Below are 22,340 nucleotides of genomic sequence, written 5' to 3' on the forward strand. Positions count from 1 at the left end.
ATTATACCTTTTTAAGGAAAATTATTTCTTGCAGGAAATAATAAGTTGGTTTAAAAAATAAAGTGCCTGACTGCTAATTAGAAAAAAGGGTGGTATGAAAAACAAATGGTGCATAAAAGGCTTCTCTTTAATATTATCTGTGATTTTGATTAATAGAGTTAATCACCAAACTCTTAGTTATAATTAACAGTTATGTATATGATTGTTTACTTAAATATTTAGGTTTTCTGATAGATTGTAATTCTTTAATTGTATATAAACATATAATATTCCCAGTAAATACAAAAATAAAAGTGTTCAATGTAGACATAATTTATTGAGTACATGTACTCTGTGAATGTGAATCAGTTTTATTAATGCAATATATATAAAGGTGAAAATATTGGTCTTCAACACTGTTTTAAGTAAAAAATAACATCAAAAATATCTCTCTCTAATTTTATTAACATATTAATACAGTTAAATCACAATAAAAATTAATATAAGCCCAGTATTTTTCAGAAAATCAACATGTGTATATTTTAATGTGTTAATATAACATTGATAAATGAAAAAAGAGGTAGGCCTTATTTTCATTGATCTTTAAGTTTATGCAGTTTTGAATTTTTTATCTGTAATTTGTATGGATTAATCTACTCAGCAAAATAGATGTAACAATAAATAGTAATGTCTTAAGCATGTTTAAGAGTTTATATAAAAATTTCCAAATCATTAAAAAGCATAAATATTAATGCTGCATTTGTACACTATAGGCCTCAATACATTTTGGAAGAATTTGCCAAAATAGATCATTTTAGATTATGATAAAATTCCATTGAAGAATAGCCTTACAGAAAATTCCAATAAGAAAATAACTTGTAGAGTGATGCTTATAAAGATATCACTTTTGTAACCAGATGCTTTTAAAACCTAAAATTCTAGGTTATTAAACACAATGGTAGTAAAAAAACCTTGTTTTATACCAAACGTGCCATTTATTGGTGGAATATAGCCACAAGGGTCGTATCAGGTACAGTACATACTTTTGTACTAAATAATTGTTTTTGTAATTATCACAGTTATTTATAGTTATTGAACATTCTTAGCATGGAGCTTTAAGTTTGATACTTTAAGACATGGTCTTTTAATATAGTTTTAATAAGAAAATGTAAATATAAACTGTCTTATAATCTTACAGTTTAGCATATTTTTTTTTCCTTGACTCGTATGTTAATTTAATATTAAAAGCCAGCTTCAGCGTCTAGTAGCATGTAAACTTTTCTACATACCAAGTGACACAAACAGAATTTAAAGAAAATAAGTTAGTCAAGTCAACATTGATAAATATTGTTAATAAATATATGTGTATATTAGAAGCAAACATTTCCAACATATACAAAGAACATTGTGCCATTCGTTACTTCTTAAATTCCAGGAGGTACACTTAAGCTATACCGTGCTTCTTCTTTAGTAATTTGTGCATGCTGTTCCATTGTGAAGTTTGGAGTTTCAGGTTTGTCTGCCCAGTGTAGGCTGATTTCTTGGTCTGAAGGACAAGTCTTGATGAAGATATCATTGGTGTAAGCTTTTTCAAATAACGCCATAGTCCCTTTAAATCCAAAGAAATCTCAAACTGCTTTAGACACATGGAAGCTATACGAATATGATGTAGCTTTGGTAGAACTTCACAGTCCAGGTGAGAAATGTTATTGCCACAAAGAAAACTAGTTTCATTAGAAAGAAGAAATTCATTAAGCTTTTTTAACTCTGACATAAGATGACTGCTATTTTTGGATACTTCCTTTATAAAAAAGCAGAATTTCTGAAAAATATCCTTACATGACTTTTCTGCTTCAGGGTTATTGTAGCTCAGTTCATTCTCAGGAAATGTATCATCAAGGTACTGTAAGATATCATCAACACTATCAATGGAGTTTTCTGCATGCACAATTGCTGGTACTCGACGTAGTCCAAACTTTTTGAATTCTTCAGGTGGTTTGGCAAGGTTTACTGTAGCTACCTTGAACTTCAATTTTTGAACTCTAGCCTTTACCATAAGAATCATGAATATGCGTTGGCAAAAAGGACAAGCACCATAGCGTTTACCATCTGCGCCTGCTTTGACAAATAAAAGCACCTCTGGTAAGTAAGACATTTCGGTTTAACTGTGTTACAGGATTTACTGCAGCTGTTAGCACTTTTCTTACAGATCAGATAGCAAATCTCTTGAGTATTAGGAAGAAGTTTCAGAGCTTATGATTCATTAGCTGAATTATTTCTTTCACAAAAAAAGTTCACAGTTTCTTGATTACACTTGCTTTTCTGCACACAGAACAAGTATTCTTCTTGTTAATTAAAAGGTCAACTGTGAAGTTACTTTCTCTGTTAACCTGTACTCTGTCAGCACTGAATTAAAAAAAACAAAGATTTGTGTCTTCTGTCTTCAGTTTAATACTTACAGTATGTAAGAGCACTGTTAAAGACCTGTTTCAGCATTCAAGCAATGTATAATGAAGATACACGTATACTTAAGACTGATTCTTATGCTGACACCACACCTCTGAAGCAGCTTGGTGGCATAAGTAGAGCCTAAAATAAAGCACCATGCAGTGCACAGAGTAAGAAGAGTTTAGCCTAGATTTGGCATGACATACAGTAATTTCTAAAGAGTTGAGTGGGATCCAGTGTACAAAGCTATTTATAACTTCTCCTTTTTATATATATATATAAGGGAGAGGCTGTAGTCACAGACGGATGAGCTCCATCTGTCTCTTCTATAGACCTAATGTCTCTTCACTTTATGTGTAATTTGAGAAACAAATATTTTGTATGTTTTTTTTATATTTTCATTCATAATATAATTGATTATAATTATCTTCTGAACATTTATGAGGTTTAGTGTACTTGTCCATGACTCATATGACATGTGATACACTACCTTAAAATGTCTCATGTGTACATGTAATGAGCTGTCTCAATGTATGAATTAAAGGAGTAAACTAGTTAATTGTTTAAGAACTAAAAGAGACAATGTAATGAGTTCATACTGTAGTCAGAGTGAGGGGGGGGGGTTACTGTCATTAATAGACAGTATTAATACAAAAATATGTATAGCACACTGTTATTGGTCTGATACTGTAGTCTTTGTTGTAGTGTATTACAGCATGGAATCGGTTAATGGGATAGTGAATACTAAAATAGTTTTGATCAATAATGTGACATTCCCACTTTGTTCTTATAATTTAAGTTGTTATACATGCTGTGTGTGTGTGTGTGTAACCTACATATTCTTTGTCTGTTGCAGGAGTCATTTCTTCAATACTTTTACTGTCTTATGACATGTAATAGTAATGAGGTCTGGTGTAGATTTCATCAATAGTGTAATATTCTTACCTTACTCTTATGATTTAAATTGTCATCATACACACTCAACGTGTGTAACACACTATTCTGGGTCTGTTGCAGTATTCTGTACTGTAGTATCTTGTGACAGAACAGGTGAATGGAAATGAGTTCTCGTGTGTTTTTCTTCAATTATATAATATTCTCAACTTACTCTCGTTATTTACATTATTTTTATATAAACTTATCTAACACACTGTTCTGGTCTTATCGCAAATTTGTGACCAGCGATGTCCTGTACCAGGTCAGTTCTAATGGAAATGATGATTGACTTGATCACAATCTATTAACAATGTGTTCTGAGCAGCTTGCTTTGGGAAATATAGTATTCTTATTCAGATACAATAACTTACTTCACTTTCTGTTCTAATGCAGTTTGTAAATATACTGCTTTATTCCAGATTTTACACTATTCCAAACCACTAGTGAAAAATCAGCCATAAAACTTTTAAAAAACATTTGTGGAAGAAATGTGAATCTTTGATATTTGGAAAAACAAGAATGGAAGGTATTAACATTGTGTGTATTTTGGTTACTAATTATCTGTAGAAGTTAACATAAAATTGTGTTTTAGTTATATGAAACATTTGTGGAAGAAATGTGAATCTTTGATATTTGGAAAACAAGAATGGAAGGTATTAAAATTGTGTGCATTTTGGTTACTAATTATCTGTAGAAGTTAACATAAAATTGTGTTTTAGTTATATGAAACATTTGTTGAAGAAATGTGAATCTGATATTTGGAAAATGGAGATAGAGGTAAGACTGGATTAGTATTTGCCAGTTTTTACAATACAGGCACACATATATGATGACATTAAAAGTGTGCATTTTGCATATTAAAGGTTTGTAGAAAGTAACAAAAATATTGTACTTCAAGTATGTTTTTGATCAGTAATGTTTAATATGTGGGATTTTTAAACAGGCAGTAGATATATAAAAATGATTTCTAATTTTAGGAATCAGTTGACTAATGAGCATTTTATATACCATGAATTGTATTTGAAACTACATAAGTATGTTTTTACTGTTAATAGAGTTAGACCATCACTTGAAAATCCTAGGAATGGAGTTTTGTAATCTTTGAAACATAAAAAAAACACGTGATTTCCATTACTTTTTTTTTATAGAAGTAATTATTTTAGAGATGCTTTGAAAATACATAGATGGAAAATAATTTGGGATGGAAGGATTAATTCTTGAACTCTTGTTCTTACCATGTCATGGATGCAGAATGTGATAAACTTGAGTGCAGTTTATGTATTTCTCTTGGTGTGTGTATGTTTTATTTTTCGTTATTTATATTATTATGTTTTGAAAGACTGCCATTGTATTCGGATGAATGAATTAATATCCAGATACCAAGAAATTTGTATAACATTTATTATAACATGGTCTCAGTTTTTCACAACTCAATATCTTCACAGTTTTATACTTAAGCGAAGGAGCTAATCAAAACCATATAAATTGTATGGCATAAGCTTCTTTTTTTTTTAAATCTATACAAAGACTTGCAAAGTTTATTAATATTTTGTTCGTACCAAATATGCAAGTTACCAATTGAAAACTAGTCCTGAATAAACATTGGTTACAACGAACACCGTCTATGAATTATTTTTTTTAATTAGTACATGCTAACCATAAATATCTTGGTGAAAACATAATGACAAGACTTTGTTGAACCTTTGGGATGTCAATAAATAAACACACCGAAAGTTTCATTTGTTTATTTATTGTTAAAACACCTTGTACAATATCCAAACTTTCCGGAATAAAACTTATTATTCTTAGTATGGCTCTGGTAAAACTTAGTTCCCCTAGGGAACATTGTTTTAAAGATATAATTATTTAAAAACAATCACTGCCACTAAATCGTGTTAATTGTACATCACCCACGTTCGCGTATATTTCAAATGTATGTGATATTTAAAACTATATCATTAAACAAACGTAAAAAAAAAAGAAAGAATTAATGTAGAACTTGTCTGTACTCTGTTATAAGCTAATTGTAAAAGCATTACATATTTACACACAAATACACATAACAAATGTTTTAAAGAAAAAATACTTTTTCCAAGTCCTGGACGAAATCTATTAAGTAATTATGCCTATAATAAAAATTTAAAGTTTTCCATTCATCTGAAAGAACATTAAAAAGTCAAAGAATGTTTACCTTTGTGGAATGCTAACAAATTTCTTTTACGAAACTATGATAACATCGTTACAAACTGTTAAGAACAAATTGTTATACTTTGTATATCAAACTGAATTGGTAGAAAGTAATTTTATTACAGGAAAGATTGTCACCGAAAATATTTGAACATCAGTACGACAATTGTTTGTCTTCAGCGTAACAAGTGAAACGTTCCGACTGATAGTTGACTATTGCAGATGATAAATAACGTTAAAAATATGCAAATTTTATCGTTCTCGGCTCTGGATAATTTCTGTTATTTTTAATGACTTAAAAGAATATTTCTGTCATTTTAGTGAGTGCAAATGAAAAATGCGTGAAAATATTTATTCACTTTACTCTGAATTTATTTCTTAATTAACTCATCTTGCAGAAAATATCACTTTTTCACTGCTGCCATCTACTAATACGTGAATAAGTAGACTCCCTATCGTATATAGATAGGTTTCAGTATACAATTATTTGCATTTAATTAAATCAGAAATTAAATTATTTTTTTACATGTGTTGCTAAAAAAAATTTTAGCGAAATTCTGAGTTGGTTTTCCGTAACTGCTGTAACCAAGGATTGTGAGGTTTTTCGTCTTCATCGTTGTAATTTTCCTCAGGTAAAGAATTTGCTGTTACTTGTGCCATATTGCGATTAAGTTGTTTTTCTGAAATTGTCTCCGTACTGTTTTTTATAATAACAGGAGTGCTTGACACTACGTTCGATGAAGGGGAACTAAAAGCGAGGTTAAACAGAGGTTTTTAGACTTATTCTTGTTTATCTAAATTATGAAATATTAAATATAAATACACACTTTTCTTCCAAAAACATAAAAAGTAAAATTTATATACCGAGTTCGTGATGTAAAAGTGCGTAAAGTCGTTTAGTCATGATTAATAAAATAACTGTCATATTAAACTTAATTCATTCAACAGATAGAACAACATAAAATAACTGCACTGTCCTCTTGTCGGCATTGCTAACAACAGTAACCGTTACTGATATTTTTAATCAGGTCAGTAGTAAATTTGGATGTAATAACCAAAAACATTTAGCATTTAGTACCACGAAACAGTCTATATGGCATATATCTTTCATGTCAAGTTATTCTTAGAATTTAATAATGGATTAAATTGAATGCAAGCGAAAAATGAAGAAATTTTTAAATATTACACCAAAAATTAGCTTAATAACCATATAAGAATACGCAGTGGTACTTTCAGATGCATACGGAAGGACAGTATTTGTAAAACAATTCGTAACAACTTGGTCAACAAGTACTGCAATTAGTTTTATAATACGTTATTTGTTTGTAGTATTATTTTGCTAAAATATATAATTGTATTTTTAATAGCATGGGATAAACACCTACGTTTGAATAATTTCTGAAGGTGCATTCGATTGAATTACATTTTTCAGCAATAGATGGCGCTTCCAAGCTGGAATAGCACTGATTTTCCTCTGCTCTGCCTCCTTCTATATAACAGAGAATAAATGCATATTTTACGTTAGCAGTTTACCATACAGAAACATATTTTTTTATTATCTTTAATTATTTAATATGTATGATTGCAATTACTTCAAAAACAAGAGGGAATCCTCAATAGTCACGGCACTTACGTCATCTCTTGACCGCTTTGAGATCTAATTACAGTTTTGGACTCAGGAGGTCAAACCCTTTCGATTGATGTATTTGACCATGCCCAAGGTCTCATAGATTAATTTACTTTAATCCTGCCTGAAAGAATTTAAGCTACTAGCTAAAAGTTTGTACCGAAAAAAAAAAAAAAATACAGCTCGGAGTTATTTTATGAGCCGCGGCTACAAATCAAACCCAAATGTTGTTATAAACATATTTTGTTTAATTCCAGTCGAAGAACCTGTTAGCATCATCAGAATTTTCTTTACAAGATACACAACTGTGTTTTAACGTTGATAGACGACTATGTAATCTACCTTGAAACTATGTCTTCTGGAACTATCAACGAAATTAATTATGACAAATATATTAGTTAACCACTCAACCAAAGGACATTAAATAGATCTACGTACTATGTCAAGCCATCTCATCTTAATCGAACATAGTATCTATGTTGTATGTGTTAGAAAGCTGTACGATAAATACGATTTCAAAAAGTTATCGCGACATTCTTTTATAATTATTTATTACCAGTCTTTGCTCTTCCGCTTCTTTCTTGGCGTTTTCAGCAGCTTTCTTTGCCAACATTTGCCGCTTCCATGGTGGAATAGGGCATCCGTTAGCGTCGACCTCGGGGATTTTGTCTAAAAATCTTTCAGTCGTGCATTGTTTTGCAATATCCGACGCTTTCTTCTGCATCTAAATAAAAAAGTTAAAATTTGAATAATTTTAACCAAAAAATTTTCATCTCAAATTGGACAGGATAACGTCAGGAGTTTGTTACATATACGGTAATTGCTAAAATATATATTTTACAACACGGAGGAACAAAATAAACTGTAATTGTTTACATGTGGTTTTTCAAACTCAAGAGAATTCGGAAAATTTTCTTCCTCTGTGGTAACTAAAATCTGTACAACTTGGTATTAGTAAAAAAGTAAACTATTTAAATATTTGTATTCTAGCTCTGAAACGTGAAAATAAGGGACTGATTGGCGCCTTGTCACAAAATTTAAAATACGAAACAGAAAATAATTTATTATGAAATTTCGATCTCACAAAGTAGACGAGGTTGAATCCATACAATGGACGCGTAAAAAAAAAAGATTGTTATGAAAGCAGCAAAGTCTGGTGTGCCTTCTTTGTGCGTAATAAGACCATGAAATTCAACTTAATATAAGATTTCGACCAAGATGTATTTTGCCTTCTCAAGAGCTCTTTGGTATGTATTATCGTGACCAAGAATGGGTATCGTGTGACGACTTTACAAGATGTAAAACGTTTCCACTGTGAACAGTAAAACGAGTTATAACATATACTGAAAATATGAGAATGTGAAGAATTTTATATATATATATGTCATTTGTATTAGAATACTAGCAAGTTGTGATAAAAGAAATACAAATACTATTATCTTACAATAAATGTTAATGAGCGGTTCATTCTTGAAGTAAAACAAATACTTTTATGAACTAAAATAATTAGGTAATACCTAGCGAATAGACTTGAATGAAGTGAAAATAGGTAGATATTTCAAATACAATTTACTTTCACTGAGAAACAAGAATTAAGTAACGAAGCTCTTTTCAGGACGGTAATTTATACTACTGAATTTACTCATCAGGATTGTAAACCAACATATGTGCTATAACGATATAATTGACGGTTTGAAGATATTATATAAACAGTGTAATCACGTACATTATTAGCTTGTGATGTTTTATCCAATAGTTCTTACATAACTAAGTTTCATCAAAGAAACAGAACATTGTTTCAAAAATTGCTAATATTGTAGCACTGATTAGAACACTTGGCAGTTGCATAAGCCAATGTATTACATAAGTATTCCATGTGTTTTCTACTTCCTTCCATTAATATAGGAATTTTCAAAATTTCTTATTTATGCAGGCATGTGCAGTTTCCACATAACACATTGGTCAAGAAGTTAGTTGAGCTTATTTTGTTCTGGCTACCTACTATTCTCTGTCGTTCACATAAATAACATTTATTTCTTCCATTGGTAAGGATAGCTACAAAACCTCTCATAGTATGTGAAGTTAGACAGGTATATTTTTGTAATGGAGTCAGGTGACTTCTCGTATTTCATTGGTGATAACCAGTCATGTGAGTAGCGCTACTCGCTCTGAGTAAGTTTGACGTTAACTATTTAAGTAGCTGAAGTATTCAGTCTGGGACACGATCTCGAGATATTTAGTCTGAAATAGGAGATCACTGAGTTAGTTTACGAGCTAATATAAAGTTTATTCAGACTGAGGAGCTAACTCTTCAGTAGACGCAACTGTCCATTGTGACACATAAAGTGAACATTTTAACTTTGTTTGTTTTAAATAAAGCTTTTTTTTGTGTTATTGTTTGTTTGTGTTCAGTCCTTCTTTATTTCTCACGAATTTTAGTTAGTTGAAGAAAATAGAATTATCTCGCAGTAGATATCTTAACGAATTTCCTGTCATCACACCAAGATATTCGGGACAGGTACAATAAATGGACCAAATGTCTGCGGAGCCACGATTTTAGAGCTCCAGATATTTACTTTACATAAACATGTTCAAACAGGTAAATGTGACTTGTCATAAAGTGCATCTCGCGGTGTTTGTGTCGATCATTATTTAACTTTATAAGATTCCTGGTTTTCGTTCATGCTACGCCGGAGAACAGTCGGGAGGGGGATGGGCGAAGTGAAGTTTATTGGTTTGGAGCCTTCTGTTGTACATTTTGTCCTTGTACCCTAACATGGCTACCGACAGTACTGTTAATATTAGATTGATCTTATGCAATATTCCTGAGTTGGAAAGTGATAGATAAGAGTTCGTAAGTAGCTGATAAACAGTTTTCTTTTTTTCCGAAAAGTCTTGCTAGCTGTTGCGGAGGGAAAATAAAATATGCTGGATATATATAACAGACATCGTCATTATTCCACATTATTAGGCTATAAAAATAATAATGCTTCAACGGGAAATTCTCGACCAAATAGTTACTAATCTGAATCTTTTGCAGTTAGTTTTGACTTTCGACAAAACATAAAACAGGTTGTTACATAATACACCAATCAAACATAAGAGCTGCTAGCTCACGTAAACTAAAACGCACCATAACGTTAAAATATATTACACATTAAAACTAATAAAAGGGGCACCAAGGCCTGTTGGATGTTTTCGACATGTATGGAAGGTAATTTTCAATGGCATCATCAGTATAAACGGTTTCCTGACGATGTCGGTGAAGATCATGTAGAAAATATCCAACAGGCCTTCTTTATTAAAGTTTTAATGTGCAATATATTTTAACATTTTGGTTTTTAGATTTAGTGAACTTTTAATGCAAATGTTGTTTAATCTTATTTATCTACCAGTTTACTTTTGTATTTTACTAGTTTTTTAACCTTTCACCCACATATTCCCTATTCTTTTAAAGTTCATCGATTTTTGTTTGTTTTTTACTTTCTTATGAGGTCGTCTATGTTAACGATATGTTTATTGATAAGAGTATTGCAGGAAAGTACATTAAGGTTTTATATTCATGGGATAACATCACATGAATCATTGCCGTTGGAAGAAGTTTTGGAGTGTTCAAGCTATTGACACATTACCATTTCTAGGGGGATCTGGGGGTATGACCCCCCCCAGAAAATTGTTGAAACATTGATGCTATGAGATTGAATCCTGAGTCAGGTTAACTACAAATACTGCATACATACAACGTAATGTATTGAATTAAAAGAAGCAAGTTCTAATACATAAGTTGTAGCCATACATGCCATGAAAAAAAGTGGTCAGGCCATGGCCTGACTGGCCTTACCGCTTCCTACGGCCCTGTGAATAATCTTAATTGCATATCATAGAAATGTAAATTTCTTTTCATAGATTTTCCATTTCTAAACTTTGAATTTGTGTTATAGAAAACAATTAAAAATAATTACAAATATTCAGAAAACTTAATAGAACTATATAGATATACGTATACCTCTTCTTGCTCCTGTTTTACACGTTCTTCTTTCATTTTCTTAACCCCATGAATGTCTTTTGATTTCTTAAGTTCAGCTATCAGGTCGTTTTTTTTATCTTTGATAGACTCGTTCTTTTGTAGGAGGATAGTTCGCCCTTTAAAAAAAAACACACATAAGAGAAGACAAAACATGGATACTTATCAGATAACATAAATCACTCGATATACATGAGAGGCGACAAAGCATGGATATTTACCACATAGCATAAACAAGAGAAACGGCACCACGGAGTCTGAACAAGAAAAGTCTAAACATGGTTATACTTATTACATAATGTACACTCCACACTTTACACGAGAAAATATTAAACAATATTACTTTCCCATGACACATACCACACTGTTTGAAAACATCTTATTGATTGAGTTCTTAATTGACTATTTCTCTGGAACTGAAAAATATAATGACAAAGCTGAAAATTCTGATTATGTGATTTTGTTAATGAAATTCGACATTGACCAGCAAGGTGGTTCGTACATCAGTAAATTGAATATTTATATAATAATTTATATCACAAAAAATTCCCATAGAAGTAGCGCACAGACACATGACACCGAACACTCCAGAAACAAGCATCGCAAAGCGACATTTGTAACCAAGTAAAATAGGTTCCACAGAACAATGAAACCTGTCTTGCAACACAAAAGAATAATTTAAAAAACAACAACACATGTCCAAGAAAGAAAAACTGTTATTTTATTTAACAACAACGTTTCGAGAAATTATTCTTAGTCTGCTTTTTGTTTGTTGTTGTTATTCTTTGTATGTTCTGTCTAGTAAGATATTTGGGATTATCTTAAATTACACAGAATTTATGGAAAGATGTTTTTTTGTTTGTTTGTTGTTAAGCACCAAGCCACATAATAGACTATCTGTACTCTGCCTACTGCAGGTATAGAAATTCAATTTTAGCGTTATAAGCCATAAGACTTATTTTTGGTTTGCATTTCGCGCAAAGCTACACGAAGGCTATCTGCACTAGCCGTCCCTATTTAGCAGTGAAAGACTAGAGGGAAGGCAGCTAGTCATCATCACCCACCGCCAACTCTTGGGCTACTCTTTTGCCAACGAATAGTTGGACTGACCGTCACATTATAACGCCCCCACGGCTGAAAGGGCAAGCATGTTTTGTTCGGACGAGGATTCAAACCCGCGAGCCACAGGTTGCAAGTCGAGCGGCCTAACCATCTGATCATGTTGGGGGGAGGGGGGAGGATACACTGATAGAATAGATAACAAGATGTTTTGTTGTTTCATATTATCATTGGTAAAAAATATGAACATTTGAGACAACAAGAATAAAAAGTTTAGACTTATTATCAAGTACGAAAACAATACACTTTGAACTCATAATTCAAAAATAAACATTCACAGGATATTTATCTGCTTTATATCTAATTTAACACTGAACTATATATTATTCACTTCTAATGAAAATTATATGCCTCTTGTTATCCATAAATTGGCTCAAGTTGCGTGCCTTCTGTTGTTGTATTTGTATTAAAGTAAAACACGGAATAGCTAGGCCTATAACTCGATGATTTGAAGCTTCTTCTGCAATCAAACCATACATTTAAAATTTGATCTTTAGTGAAAATGTGGATAAAATTATCTTTTTAACGCCACCTCAGTCAGTGATGTAGTTATTATTGTTACCTTAGAGTGGTTATAGATAAATAGATATAATTTTCTGCCCATTAGAGTAAAATGATGGAAGCATCCCAAATAGATGGTACAAATTAAACTTGGTGAAATGATGTATAACTTATAAAGTATAACTTATACTTTAAACCTTTTCAGCCATTTTATAATAATTACTAGCATACAATACCCGCCCTCGCTGCGGGGCTCAAAGGTCCCCGCATGATTCACAGAGGCCCCACTATACTGACCAAACTCCTCAATTCTCTCCAATACTTCTTTAGCTACCCCAAGAGTGGTTCGTACCCCCCCCCCCCCCAATCGCTTGGACACCCACCTGTAGAACCTGAACACGTTTCCCAAGTTTGATCTCATTAGCTTTTGAGCGATGGTATAAACAGTTTCGAACATGGCGTCCCTGAGATTCCGAAAGGGGCCTAGAACACAGAATTTGATGGCACATTTGGTTTCAGGATCCTGTAAATCTACTTCTAAACCACATCATGCCTGGGTGACCTTCTGGGCGCGTTTTAATGATTTAGGCAGAGGGATACGCCATAAGATAAGGACACCCCCTGGGCCACCCAGAGTCCGTCTACCAAGTTTGGTTCTGCTAGCTCTAAAACTGTGGGAGGAGTTTGCAAACAAACAAACAAATTCACAAAGAGCAAGTGGGGAATTAAAACAGAATCACTATTACTTGTTGTTTAGATAAGATGATGCATCTGATTAGCATACATATCTATATACAGAAATTAAATATTTATATTAAAACTATTTTGGAGTTTCATCGCATTGTTACAGTCCATGTTATTACGTCCATTCATGCTATATTTGACGACTGTACATATTAACAATAGACCTGCAGCGTAGTTTTCATCGCAAAAAACTCCATTGTCAGGATATAATGTCCAAAGCAAGTCCTACGTGCTTTCCATAATCCATGTAGTGTACGAGGATGACGATTTTCTAGCGCCCATTTCAAAGTACAGCTATACAGAAATCTATAGGCGTGTCATCCGACGACTTGACTGATGTGTCTTCGTATGGAATAACATGAATACCCGTTTCATTCTGCTTGAGATATGCAACAGTTGAATTGATGTGTCATAGAAGCAACATGTGTACAGGTGACCTGTGTCACTTTTACAGACAAAACTCCTTCTTTATTATGTTGCATACTGTTGCCTGGAGAACGTGTACGGCTTTTATACTGATCTTTGTGTTCGCTCATCTGATACAAGACGTCACATCTTGCTTTCCACGCCGGGGTATGACTTGTTGTATATTCTTTCTGGAAGTTCTGTTGTCCCAAGTGGATCCACATTTCTTTTCCAATATCTTTAAGTATAAGGGATATCACCATTTTGGAAATTCTAAAACCCTAACCTGAACACATCTTTATGATCTGAGTGTATGAATATTTTGCATTGGAAAGGGCTATTTGATATGCAGACATATCATGTGTTTTCTATCCTATAATCAATATGTAGACATTTCAGAATTTCTCAGCACACAGAGTATGGTTAGCTTCCGATATAGAAGTTAGTCAAGGGAACAATTAGGTTTTTGCCCAAGTTACCCATGGTACGAGATCATTCCAGTAGATTATCAAACGTACTTGATTAAAGGAAATATAACAGTGACTTTACTTGGGATGCATCTAAATAGATAACAGCCTTTTCTACGGATGAGTCGGGTAATGCCCCAATGGCATAGCTCGCCCTTTCGCTTAATCGAGAATAATCTTGAATCACATGGGTAACATGAAGCTCTGAGCAGCCTGGTCTTGTTTTGTTTGTGTATATAGGTCCAGGTTCTCTCAGTTATAATTAGAACATACATGAGATTTAGAAATATTATATATTTTTGAGGAGAGATTACATTAAAAAAGGAGATTACTTTTGATAGAGCTTATTTTAGCTTGAGAAGTTAGACTTCATCTCTTTCTCTCTCACTTAAATGAAAGACATTTACACGTGTGGACTGTGTCTGTCGTTAATAAAGACTGTGTTTAATGCAAGTGTGTATCCAGTTCTTTCTTTTGTGGGAGACTCAGTCAAATACAGAGATAATTCAGGAAATGCTTTGTGATACAGTATCTTTTAGATCCTCCTGTTTTTGCGGTTCCTGCAGGTTATTTTGGGGAAAACCAGGGCAATCTGATAATACCACAGCTGTTAGATATTCTTCCCCAAAGCGATATATTTTCGTTGGCATCACACTACTTACCAAATGCCAAACAACTAAAAATGTCACGTTACATTCTAATTTATGTATTCATAATAGTTGTAATAGAACGTACTCAATTCTCAGTATATAAACAATATATAATCATATAACAAAAACGGATGAAATCCTATTTCGACAGGTGCACAGATGATTTTTTGTAAGATTTACTGATTTTTTTTGTTGATATACATGTTTTTACTACCGTGCTCATACACGTATGTATATAGATATATATTATGATGATATTTCTGAGTATAAATTTTAAATAAGTTAACATTCATCGTTCTTCAACTATAATGTGTGTTTTTTTTATTAAAGTAAGTATAAGCCCTATTATGTTGTGAATTTGTGAGGAAATGAGCAAATTTTCATATAGCTGTAAATGTTCTGCACTAAAATACTTTAACTCATTTCCTATATTCTTCCTATAAAGTACGCCTGTTAAAACAAGTTTACCTGTATTTGTTGGTTTATCAGTTTTCTTTAAATTAACCGACTGTAGTGCTTCTTTGGTCACACCGAAATTCGGCTGAGGAGGCGGAATTACAAGTGGTCCACTAGGTGGCGGAGGAACTTGTGGTATAATTTCACTGTCATTTGTTTTGGACTCATTAGATATAGCGTCTGTATTATCGTTGATCTTTGTGATGTCACGAAGCTCTTCTGATTCAGACTTTGCTAGACTACTTTTTGAAACGGGTTCAGTAACCATAGGCAACAATTTGTTGTCTTCTAACTCATTATTAGAAGCGTTTTTATCGGAATTTGCGAGAACATCTTTAGGTATTTGTCCCATTTTTGGAATGGGAAAAGAAGGAGCAGTTTTGTTAGCTAATTTCTTTAGATACTCCGAAGGCTTGATATTAATGTCCGAATTCGGCAGTGATTCAAACTGGGGTGGGATGAACCTTGTCTGTATTGCTTGAGGAGATAGTTTAGATGTTTTTTGTTTTAAAGTATCTTTTTCTTCCAATACTCGAGTTTGGGTATTGTTTATGGCTTCATTGCTGTCCTCATTATTAACATTTTCTTTACCAAGAGGCAACAACTCGGATAATACGTTATTTTTATTCTCGGAAATAACATCTGATTTCCGTTTAATAGTACCACTTGGAGAATTGCTTTGACTTTCAAAACTGTCTTTATTTAAAGATAATGGAATGAGCGGAGGAGGTGGTGCAGGAAGAACTGGAGTTAAAGATAAGGAAACTGGAACAGAAAGTGCCCTTTCTGCTAGTTCTTTGGAATTTCTTCTTTTAAGTGACTCTTTTATATTTTCCTGAATATCTATAGGTAAACTTTTCTTTCCTTCTAAGGCAGGTTTTACTTTGATTTCTACTTGAGAATTATTTATTTGTTTATTTCCTTCTTCAGATTTGGGCGAATCAATGGCATTCTTTGAGGCTGCAAAGGAAACGCTGGCATCTGAAGGACCTTCAAGAACCTCAGTATTATTTTCCTCATTCAAAGTTTGTGGTACAATTAGAGATCCATTATCACTATCGTTTATTTTTCCAGAATTTCTATTAAAAGTTGTTTCTGGATCATTGCTTTTTTGCGGTTCCGAAGGATCACCAGAAAAAACGCCTTCGTCGTCGTCTTCTGGACCTTCGTTTTCAACTTCTTGGTAAATCCCTTCATCTGTACTCGTGCTACAGGCTTCAGACGAAGTCAATGATTGCTCTCCTGAAACAAATGGGTTCTCGGAAGAACCTTCAATTGGCTCTTGTCTGCTATTAGAATACACACGTGCCACAGGGTCATTGTAATCGGGAACCGGATCACTAACGTCAGACGTACTCATTACATCATCCGAAGTTGATTGGTGGATTTCTACAGTCACTATTGTCAACAAATACAAAATGTGTAAGTATTTGTACAGATGTAAAACTATTGACAATTTTATAAAAATTCATGCAGGTCAAGCATTTTGAAAATTAAGTATTTAGTTTTTAAACACACAAATCATTGAAACATAGAAATATAATTGGTTGAATTATAAGAAAATATTTGAAAACTTTATGTATGATTAGTTCTACTATCATGCCCACAGAAACAGTGACTAAGATTTGATACATATATTTATCACAGTTAATTATACACTAGCTACAAACTAATAATGAATACGTGAGTGAAAGAAAACATTTCTACCTTATATGAAATCAACTCCAAATGAGTATCTTATGTTTAATATTAATGGTATAAAATCAAACATTTTATCTAGAAATGTCGCTTTATCTCATTTTCAAAGCTACTTTACATAGTAAACGTTATATATGCACTTTACTTATGATTACATCAACAATCCTTCCATCGACTTATTTTCTACTTTAATTCAATGAAATTTAAGAATAATTGTAAACCAATATGTTCAGATCCTGTGCCAGATGAAATATTTGCACTACTATACGTTTTTAATAGTAGAAACTTGGACCTCTTGAATAGTCGATTTATATAAAACACTATATGTTTTAAACATAGCAAAATTGATTTTTTAAGCAAGGATAATGAATAGAAGTCAAGTTGATTATGACCTTAGATGCTGAAAAAAGCATCATACCGACTCTAGTAGTAACACTACACGACGATTTGGGATTTGAAATTGAAGTGTCCGTACTTGATGGCTGTTGTTTATCACCAGAAGGCGCCTCGAACAGTTTTTTGACCCGATCATCAGAAGTCATGTTAGATTCATGTAGATAGAAAGGCTCTTGGTTTGTTTCGTTTAGGCTTCCTGCGAATAGTTCTTTATAGCTATCCATGCGAGAACCTCGTGAACTTTCATCGCTGGCTGTTCTCTGATGCCTTGTCTTATTGTTCAAAGCAATGTCTGGCGTTTGTCTTTGATGTGAACATTGGTTTCGGCGATGGTAATGCCCGTGCTGACGATGAGATTTGTGGCTATCTTTTGCGTGAAGACCACAAACATTGCAACTTCTTGAATGACTCAGAGAATGGTGGTGATTAGAGCTTTGTGGGACACTTTCTTGCATGGATTGATGACTACTTCCAGTAACGTCTGATGGGTAGTCGTCAGACCAGGAGTTAGTTTCGTCTGATGTTGTAGATCGACATGAACAACTGTCGGAACCCTGTTAAGAAGACATCACGAACACTTACCAATTTACAACTTTAGCGACCTGAATTTTTATTGGTAGAAGAATTTTTCAAATAAAAAAAAGATCAATATAAGCACAAATAAACTCAAACATTGATTTTTTTAATATATTGTTAGCTTTTGGATATTACTCTATAAAAAGTAATTGCAATCCTAAAATCATGTAACCGAAGGCTAGTTTAGATTTTAACTTGTTTGCTTTGTAAGCACAAAGCTGCTGCACAATGGACTATCCGCAATGTGCTCACTCACGACTGAACCTCCAAATTTTAGAAAGCGTAATGATTTATTTCCGTAACTAGTAAATATATAATTAATTAATGACAGAGAAAAAAATCTGTCTAAAAATGTTTCTCGTTAAAGTATAAAAAGAAAAAAAAAGAGTCTCTTCTACTGAACCCTGAAATTACTTATTAATTTTCCAGATATACTTCATATTCTATAACAATATTTTATTTTAATGTAAATAACAGTCGTAAAAAAACAGCATTATTTTCTTTCTCTCTCAATACATGTATTTATAATTAAAGATATTTACCTTTCTTACGTGTGAAGTAGAAGGACGTTTGTAATGTGACTGGACTTGACAGGATGAGCAGCAACGCTGGACAGGTACTGGTAGTAGTCCAGCAGGTGTCAGTGTTACTGACATTCCGACCTGGTGACGAGGGTCTGAAGCATGTGCCGCTAAAAGAGCAAGACACTGAAAAAAAAAAAGTTGATAGGTTGGCATGTAACTAAAGTTTTATATCAACATGAATTTTAATATTAGATAATCTATTGAAAGTTATGGCCTAAATTATATAATTAGTTGTCGAATAAGAATCATGGATTGGCAAGTATTATTGTACAGTTATGAAGTGAAATATTAATTTTCTGTATAAAATAACATTCGTACTATCTCTTAAAACTTATGATTAGTTAAACCTTTTGCTCCTATTGCCGGGTATATATCACTCCTGGTGATGGTTGCGAAAAACTATGGAAATATGTGGAGTTAATATTAATGTTGACCATCGGCCAAATAAAGTTTTATTGTGCATTACATTTTTTTTTTACTTTTTATTTACTGTTATTCATAAACTGGTTTAATAGAATTTTTAAATATTATAACATTTTATAGATTTTTTTTTATCAAGTTTATAGATGCACACCTCTAAGTGTTCATTTTCCGCTGCATCATTAAGAGGACTTTTCCCGAATTTATCTAATAATATTCGACCACCATGTCTTAGAAGCCATCGCAAAGTATCAACGTGCCCTCTACTGGCAGCAAAGTGAACTGGAGTGGCTCCATCCTTGTCTTGTAAGTTGGGATCCACACCTTGTTCTTCAACCTACGGATAAAGGACCGTAAGATTAAAGGATTAAAGTGTGGGCTTACAATAAACATGTATAACTATCCATTTTCAATATACAGGGTATCCCAGAAGTCTGGAACAATAGGGAGAATATACATCATATTATTAAAGGTAAACAAACACATTTCTAATGTCAGTTTTAAGTATTTCCGGAAATAAAATACCCTGATGGTACAGTATACCAAGAATTGATATGTGTACGGCTTTTAATAGCATGTAATTTTAATAATTAATAAATTATGTATCAATTTTGTATTTTCCCCTTTGGGTCCAGACTTCTGGGATATCCTGTAAATGCTTAGTAAAACCGTTGAAAATAAAAATCAACATACCATCCATTTCAGACACTTTAATGCTCCCATCTGAGCAGAGGCGTGGATTGGTGCCATACCGTCGATTGCTCGCAGCGAGAGGGAGCCACCAGCAGAGACTACTAGGTGCTTGAGTACATCCAGATGTCCTTCCTGAGCGGCTAAGTACACAGGCGTTACGTTATTCTCCATCTGAGCATTAGCACTGAAAAAATAAAGTGATATTTTTATAACACAAACAAATAAAAAAAATGCCTTTTCCGTTTTTTTATCATCACATTAAATATAATATTATTTTTGGGTATATATCAAATTTTTGAATATTTGTTCCCTTTTGGTTTGTTTATTTGTTTGTTTCTTTTGAAGCTAAGCACAAAGCTACACAATGGACTATCTGTGTTCTGCCCACCACGGGTATCGAAACCCGGTTTCTAGCGTTGTAAGTCCGCAGGCACACCGCTGTGCCACTGAGGGGCGTTCCCTTTTGGAGAAAGTTAACGTAGGAATAAAACACAAAACTGCTATACACGTATTGTTTATCTTATGAAAGTTTTTATTAAACAGAACTTTCTCAAACCAATTTGACAAATATTAAATTATGAGGCTAGATCATCAGACAATGGTCTGATATTCCAGTGTTTTGTATCTACGGGTGAATGTTAGTGTTGTTTTAGTTATAGATATGTATATGTATAAATGAGGTAAGCCTACATTTTAAACAAGCAAACAAGGTTATCTAAAAACATGGAAACGTCATTATGGTCGGACGCTGCATTACAAAGCATATGGGTTTCTTCACTTCAGTAATAATCAACCTTTGGGTGGAATTGTGAATGTATGTACTTTCAATTCTTTCTTCAATTTATAAATTAGAATTTCATCGATACTTTAAGTGGTCGACGGGAGAGTGGACCAGTTTAGGTACATGTTTTAAACTGGCATTGTGCTCGTTTAAATTAGTGCCAGGGTGTGGTTGTGTGGTTGTGGGGTTTGTGTTTTATGCTTCTTTTTTAATGGATATGAACATAAAAATGACGTAAAGACTTGAACTACAACGCCCTTGCTAACTGCGAAAAACATTTTTTAATGTTTATGTTATTTCTGGTTATAAATTGTATTGCCTTTACTTAGCTCTCACTCTAATAATAATTATTGATTGTAAAATATTTACTATCACGAAGGTATGTCTTATGTCTAATTATGTACAGCTTTGTTTTAATGAACATATAAAAGGCGGAAATTAGGCGGGTTATTACTTCACCTTCTTAGCCCACTTGTATATTTTTCTGTGCAGTTTGATTTGGTTGTTGTTAAGCACAAAGCTAGACAACGGGCCATCTGTTCTCTGCCAACTGCTGCTGTCGAAACCCGATGTTTAGCGTTAAAAGTCCTGAGACTTACCTCTCTGCCTCTGGGGTGTATTCTGTGCAAATAAAAAACACATGCGTTGTCAAGTGCCATTTTTTACAGCAAAAGCAAAGTTAAACATTAATTAACTATTTTATAAGTTTAGTTTAACCTGCTATCGAGCTGGTTAACGATTGAAATAGAGAGCATGTTTGGTGGGAAGGAGATTCGAACCCAAGGATCTCAGATTGCGAGTTGAGCGCCCTAACCACCTGGCCATGCTAGGCCTAGTTAAAAGTAATACTCATCTGTACTCTCTCTAAATTATTACAATACTGAGTATTTTTTTTAGCTGAGTGTTTGCTTAAAGCTTTGTTTAAAAATTTAAATCTACATACAAGGGTTGATTTGTAAATTGAGGCTTATTATCTAAAAATATTCTATATTTTGTAAAATTCATTATATCAGTCAGTTTTAGTTAAAAGTTGGTAAGCAGTACTGAAAATAATAATTACAGTTTAAACAACCAGTAGCATGTATTACTCACTCCAACTGTTTACGTTGTGTTTATTGTTTGAGCCTATATTGCACACTGTTGTCACTAAATTTTCTTGTATTCTAAGTGATATGAAAAACTTAGAACAGTTTTAGATTATGTAAGTTTGATTATATTTAGTTTAACTAACTGCATTAGTACACTCAACAGTTCACTGCAAACGAATGAATTGTGTTTTTAGGGAAAAAAACAACAGCTATAGGTAAGAGATAATTAAATGTTTATGATTTGTTAGTTTTGTTGTTAAGTGTAAGGCTGCACAATGGGCTGTATGTAACGTATGCCCATCACAGGGATGGAGCTCCGAATTTTAGCTAAGCCACCGGGAGACAAACTTTTATTGAGACTGATTCAACTTTTTTTTTAATGAATAGTTGGTTTGTCGTTAGGCACAAAGATGCACAATGGGCTATTTATGCTATGCCCGCTACAGGTATCAAAACCTGATTTTTAACGTCATAAGTCTAGAGCTACGTGGAATAATGCTACAGAATGTCGATTCTGTTAGAAACAGTCATGTCAATAATTTTCCTTAACAAGTCAATTTT

General features: G+C 33.0%; 2 protein-coding genes across 5 annotated transcripts in view; both read right to left on the reverse strand.

Annotated features, from left to right (window-relative positions):
- Positions 1 to 477: 477 nt before the first annotated feature.
- LOC106458546 (chloride intracellular channel exl-1-like) lies at positions 478 to 3,112 on the reverse strand. The gene is given in 2 exon segments (XM_022384797.1): positions 478 to 1,570; positions 1,573 to 3,112. Coding segments are annotated over 2 exon segments (729 nt in total). The 5' UTR covers positions 2,135 to 3,112; the 3' UTR covers positions 478 to 1,403.
- Positions 3,113 to 3,930: 818 nt separating this feature from the next.
- Positions 3,931 to 22,340, reverse strand: part of LOC106458543 (PHD finger protein rhinoceros-like) — an 87,582-nt gene continuing 69,172 nt past the window's right edge. For 3 of the 4 annotated variants that reach the window (XM_022384794.1, XM_022384795.1, XM_022384796.1), the window contains 9 exons: positions 19,911 to 20,094; positions 19,372 to 19,554; positions 18,756 to 18,920; positions 17,660 to 18,191; positions 15,556 to 16,941; positions 11,184 to 11,320; positions 7,734 to 7,901; positions 6,936 to 7,039; positions 3,931 to 6,298 (listed from right to left, as the gene is read on the reverse strand). In XM_022384794.1, coding sequence (XP_022240502.1) covers positions 6,097 to 6,298; positions 6,936 to 7,039; positions 7,734 to 7,901; positions 11,184 to 11,320; positions 15,556 to 16,941; positions 17,660 to 18,191; positions 18,756 to 18,920; positions 19,372 to 19,554; positions 19,911 to 20,094 — 3,061 coding nt within the window. In that variant the 3' untranslated portion in view covers positions 3,931 to 6,096. The remainder of the gene's footprint in view (positions 6,299 to 6,935; positions 7,040 to 7,733; positions 7,902 to 11,183; positions 11,321 to 15,555; positions 16,942 to 17,659; positions 18,192 to 18,755; positions 18,921 to 19,371; positions 19,555 to 19,910; positions 20,095 to 22,340) is intronic. The other variant, XM_013918061.2, reaches the window with a different exon arrangement.

Source organism: Limulus polyphemus, unplaced genomic scaffold (assembly GCF_000517525.1).
Source record: "Limulus polyphemus unplaced genomic scaffold, Limulus_polyphemus-2.1.2 Scaffold483, whole genome shotgun sequence".
Classification (NCBI taxonomy): Eukaryota; Metazoa; Arthropoda; class Merostomata; order Xiphosura; family Limulidae; genus Limulus; species Limulus polyphemus.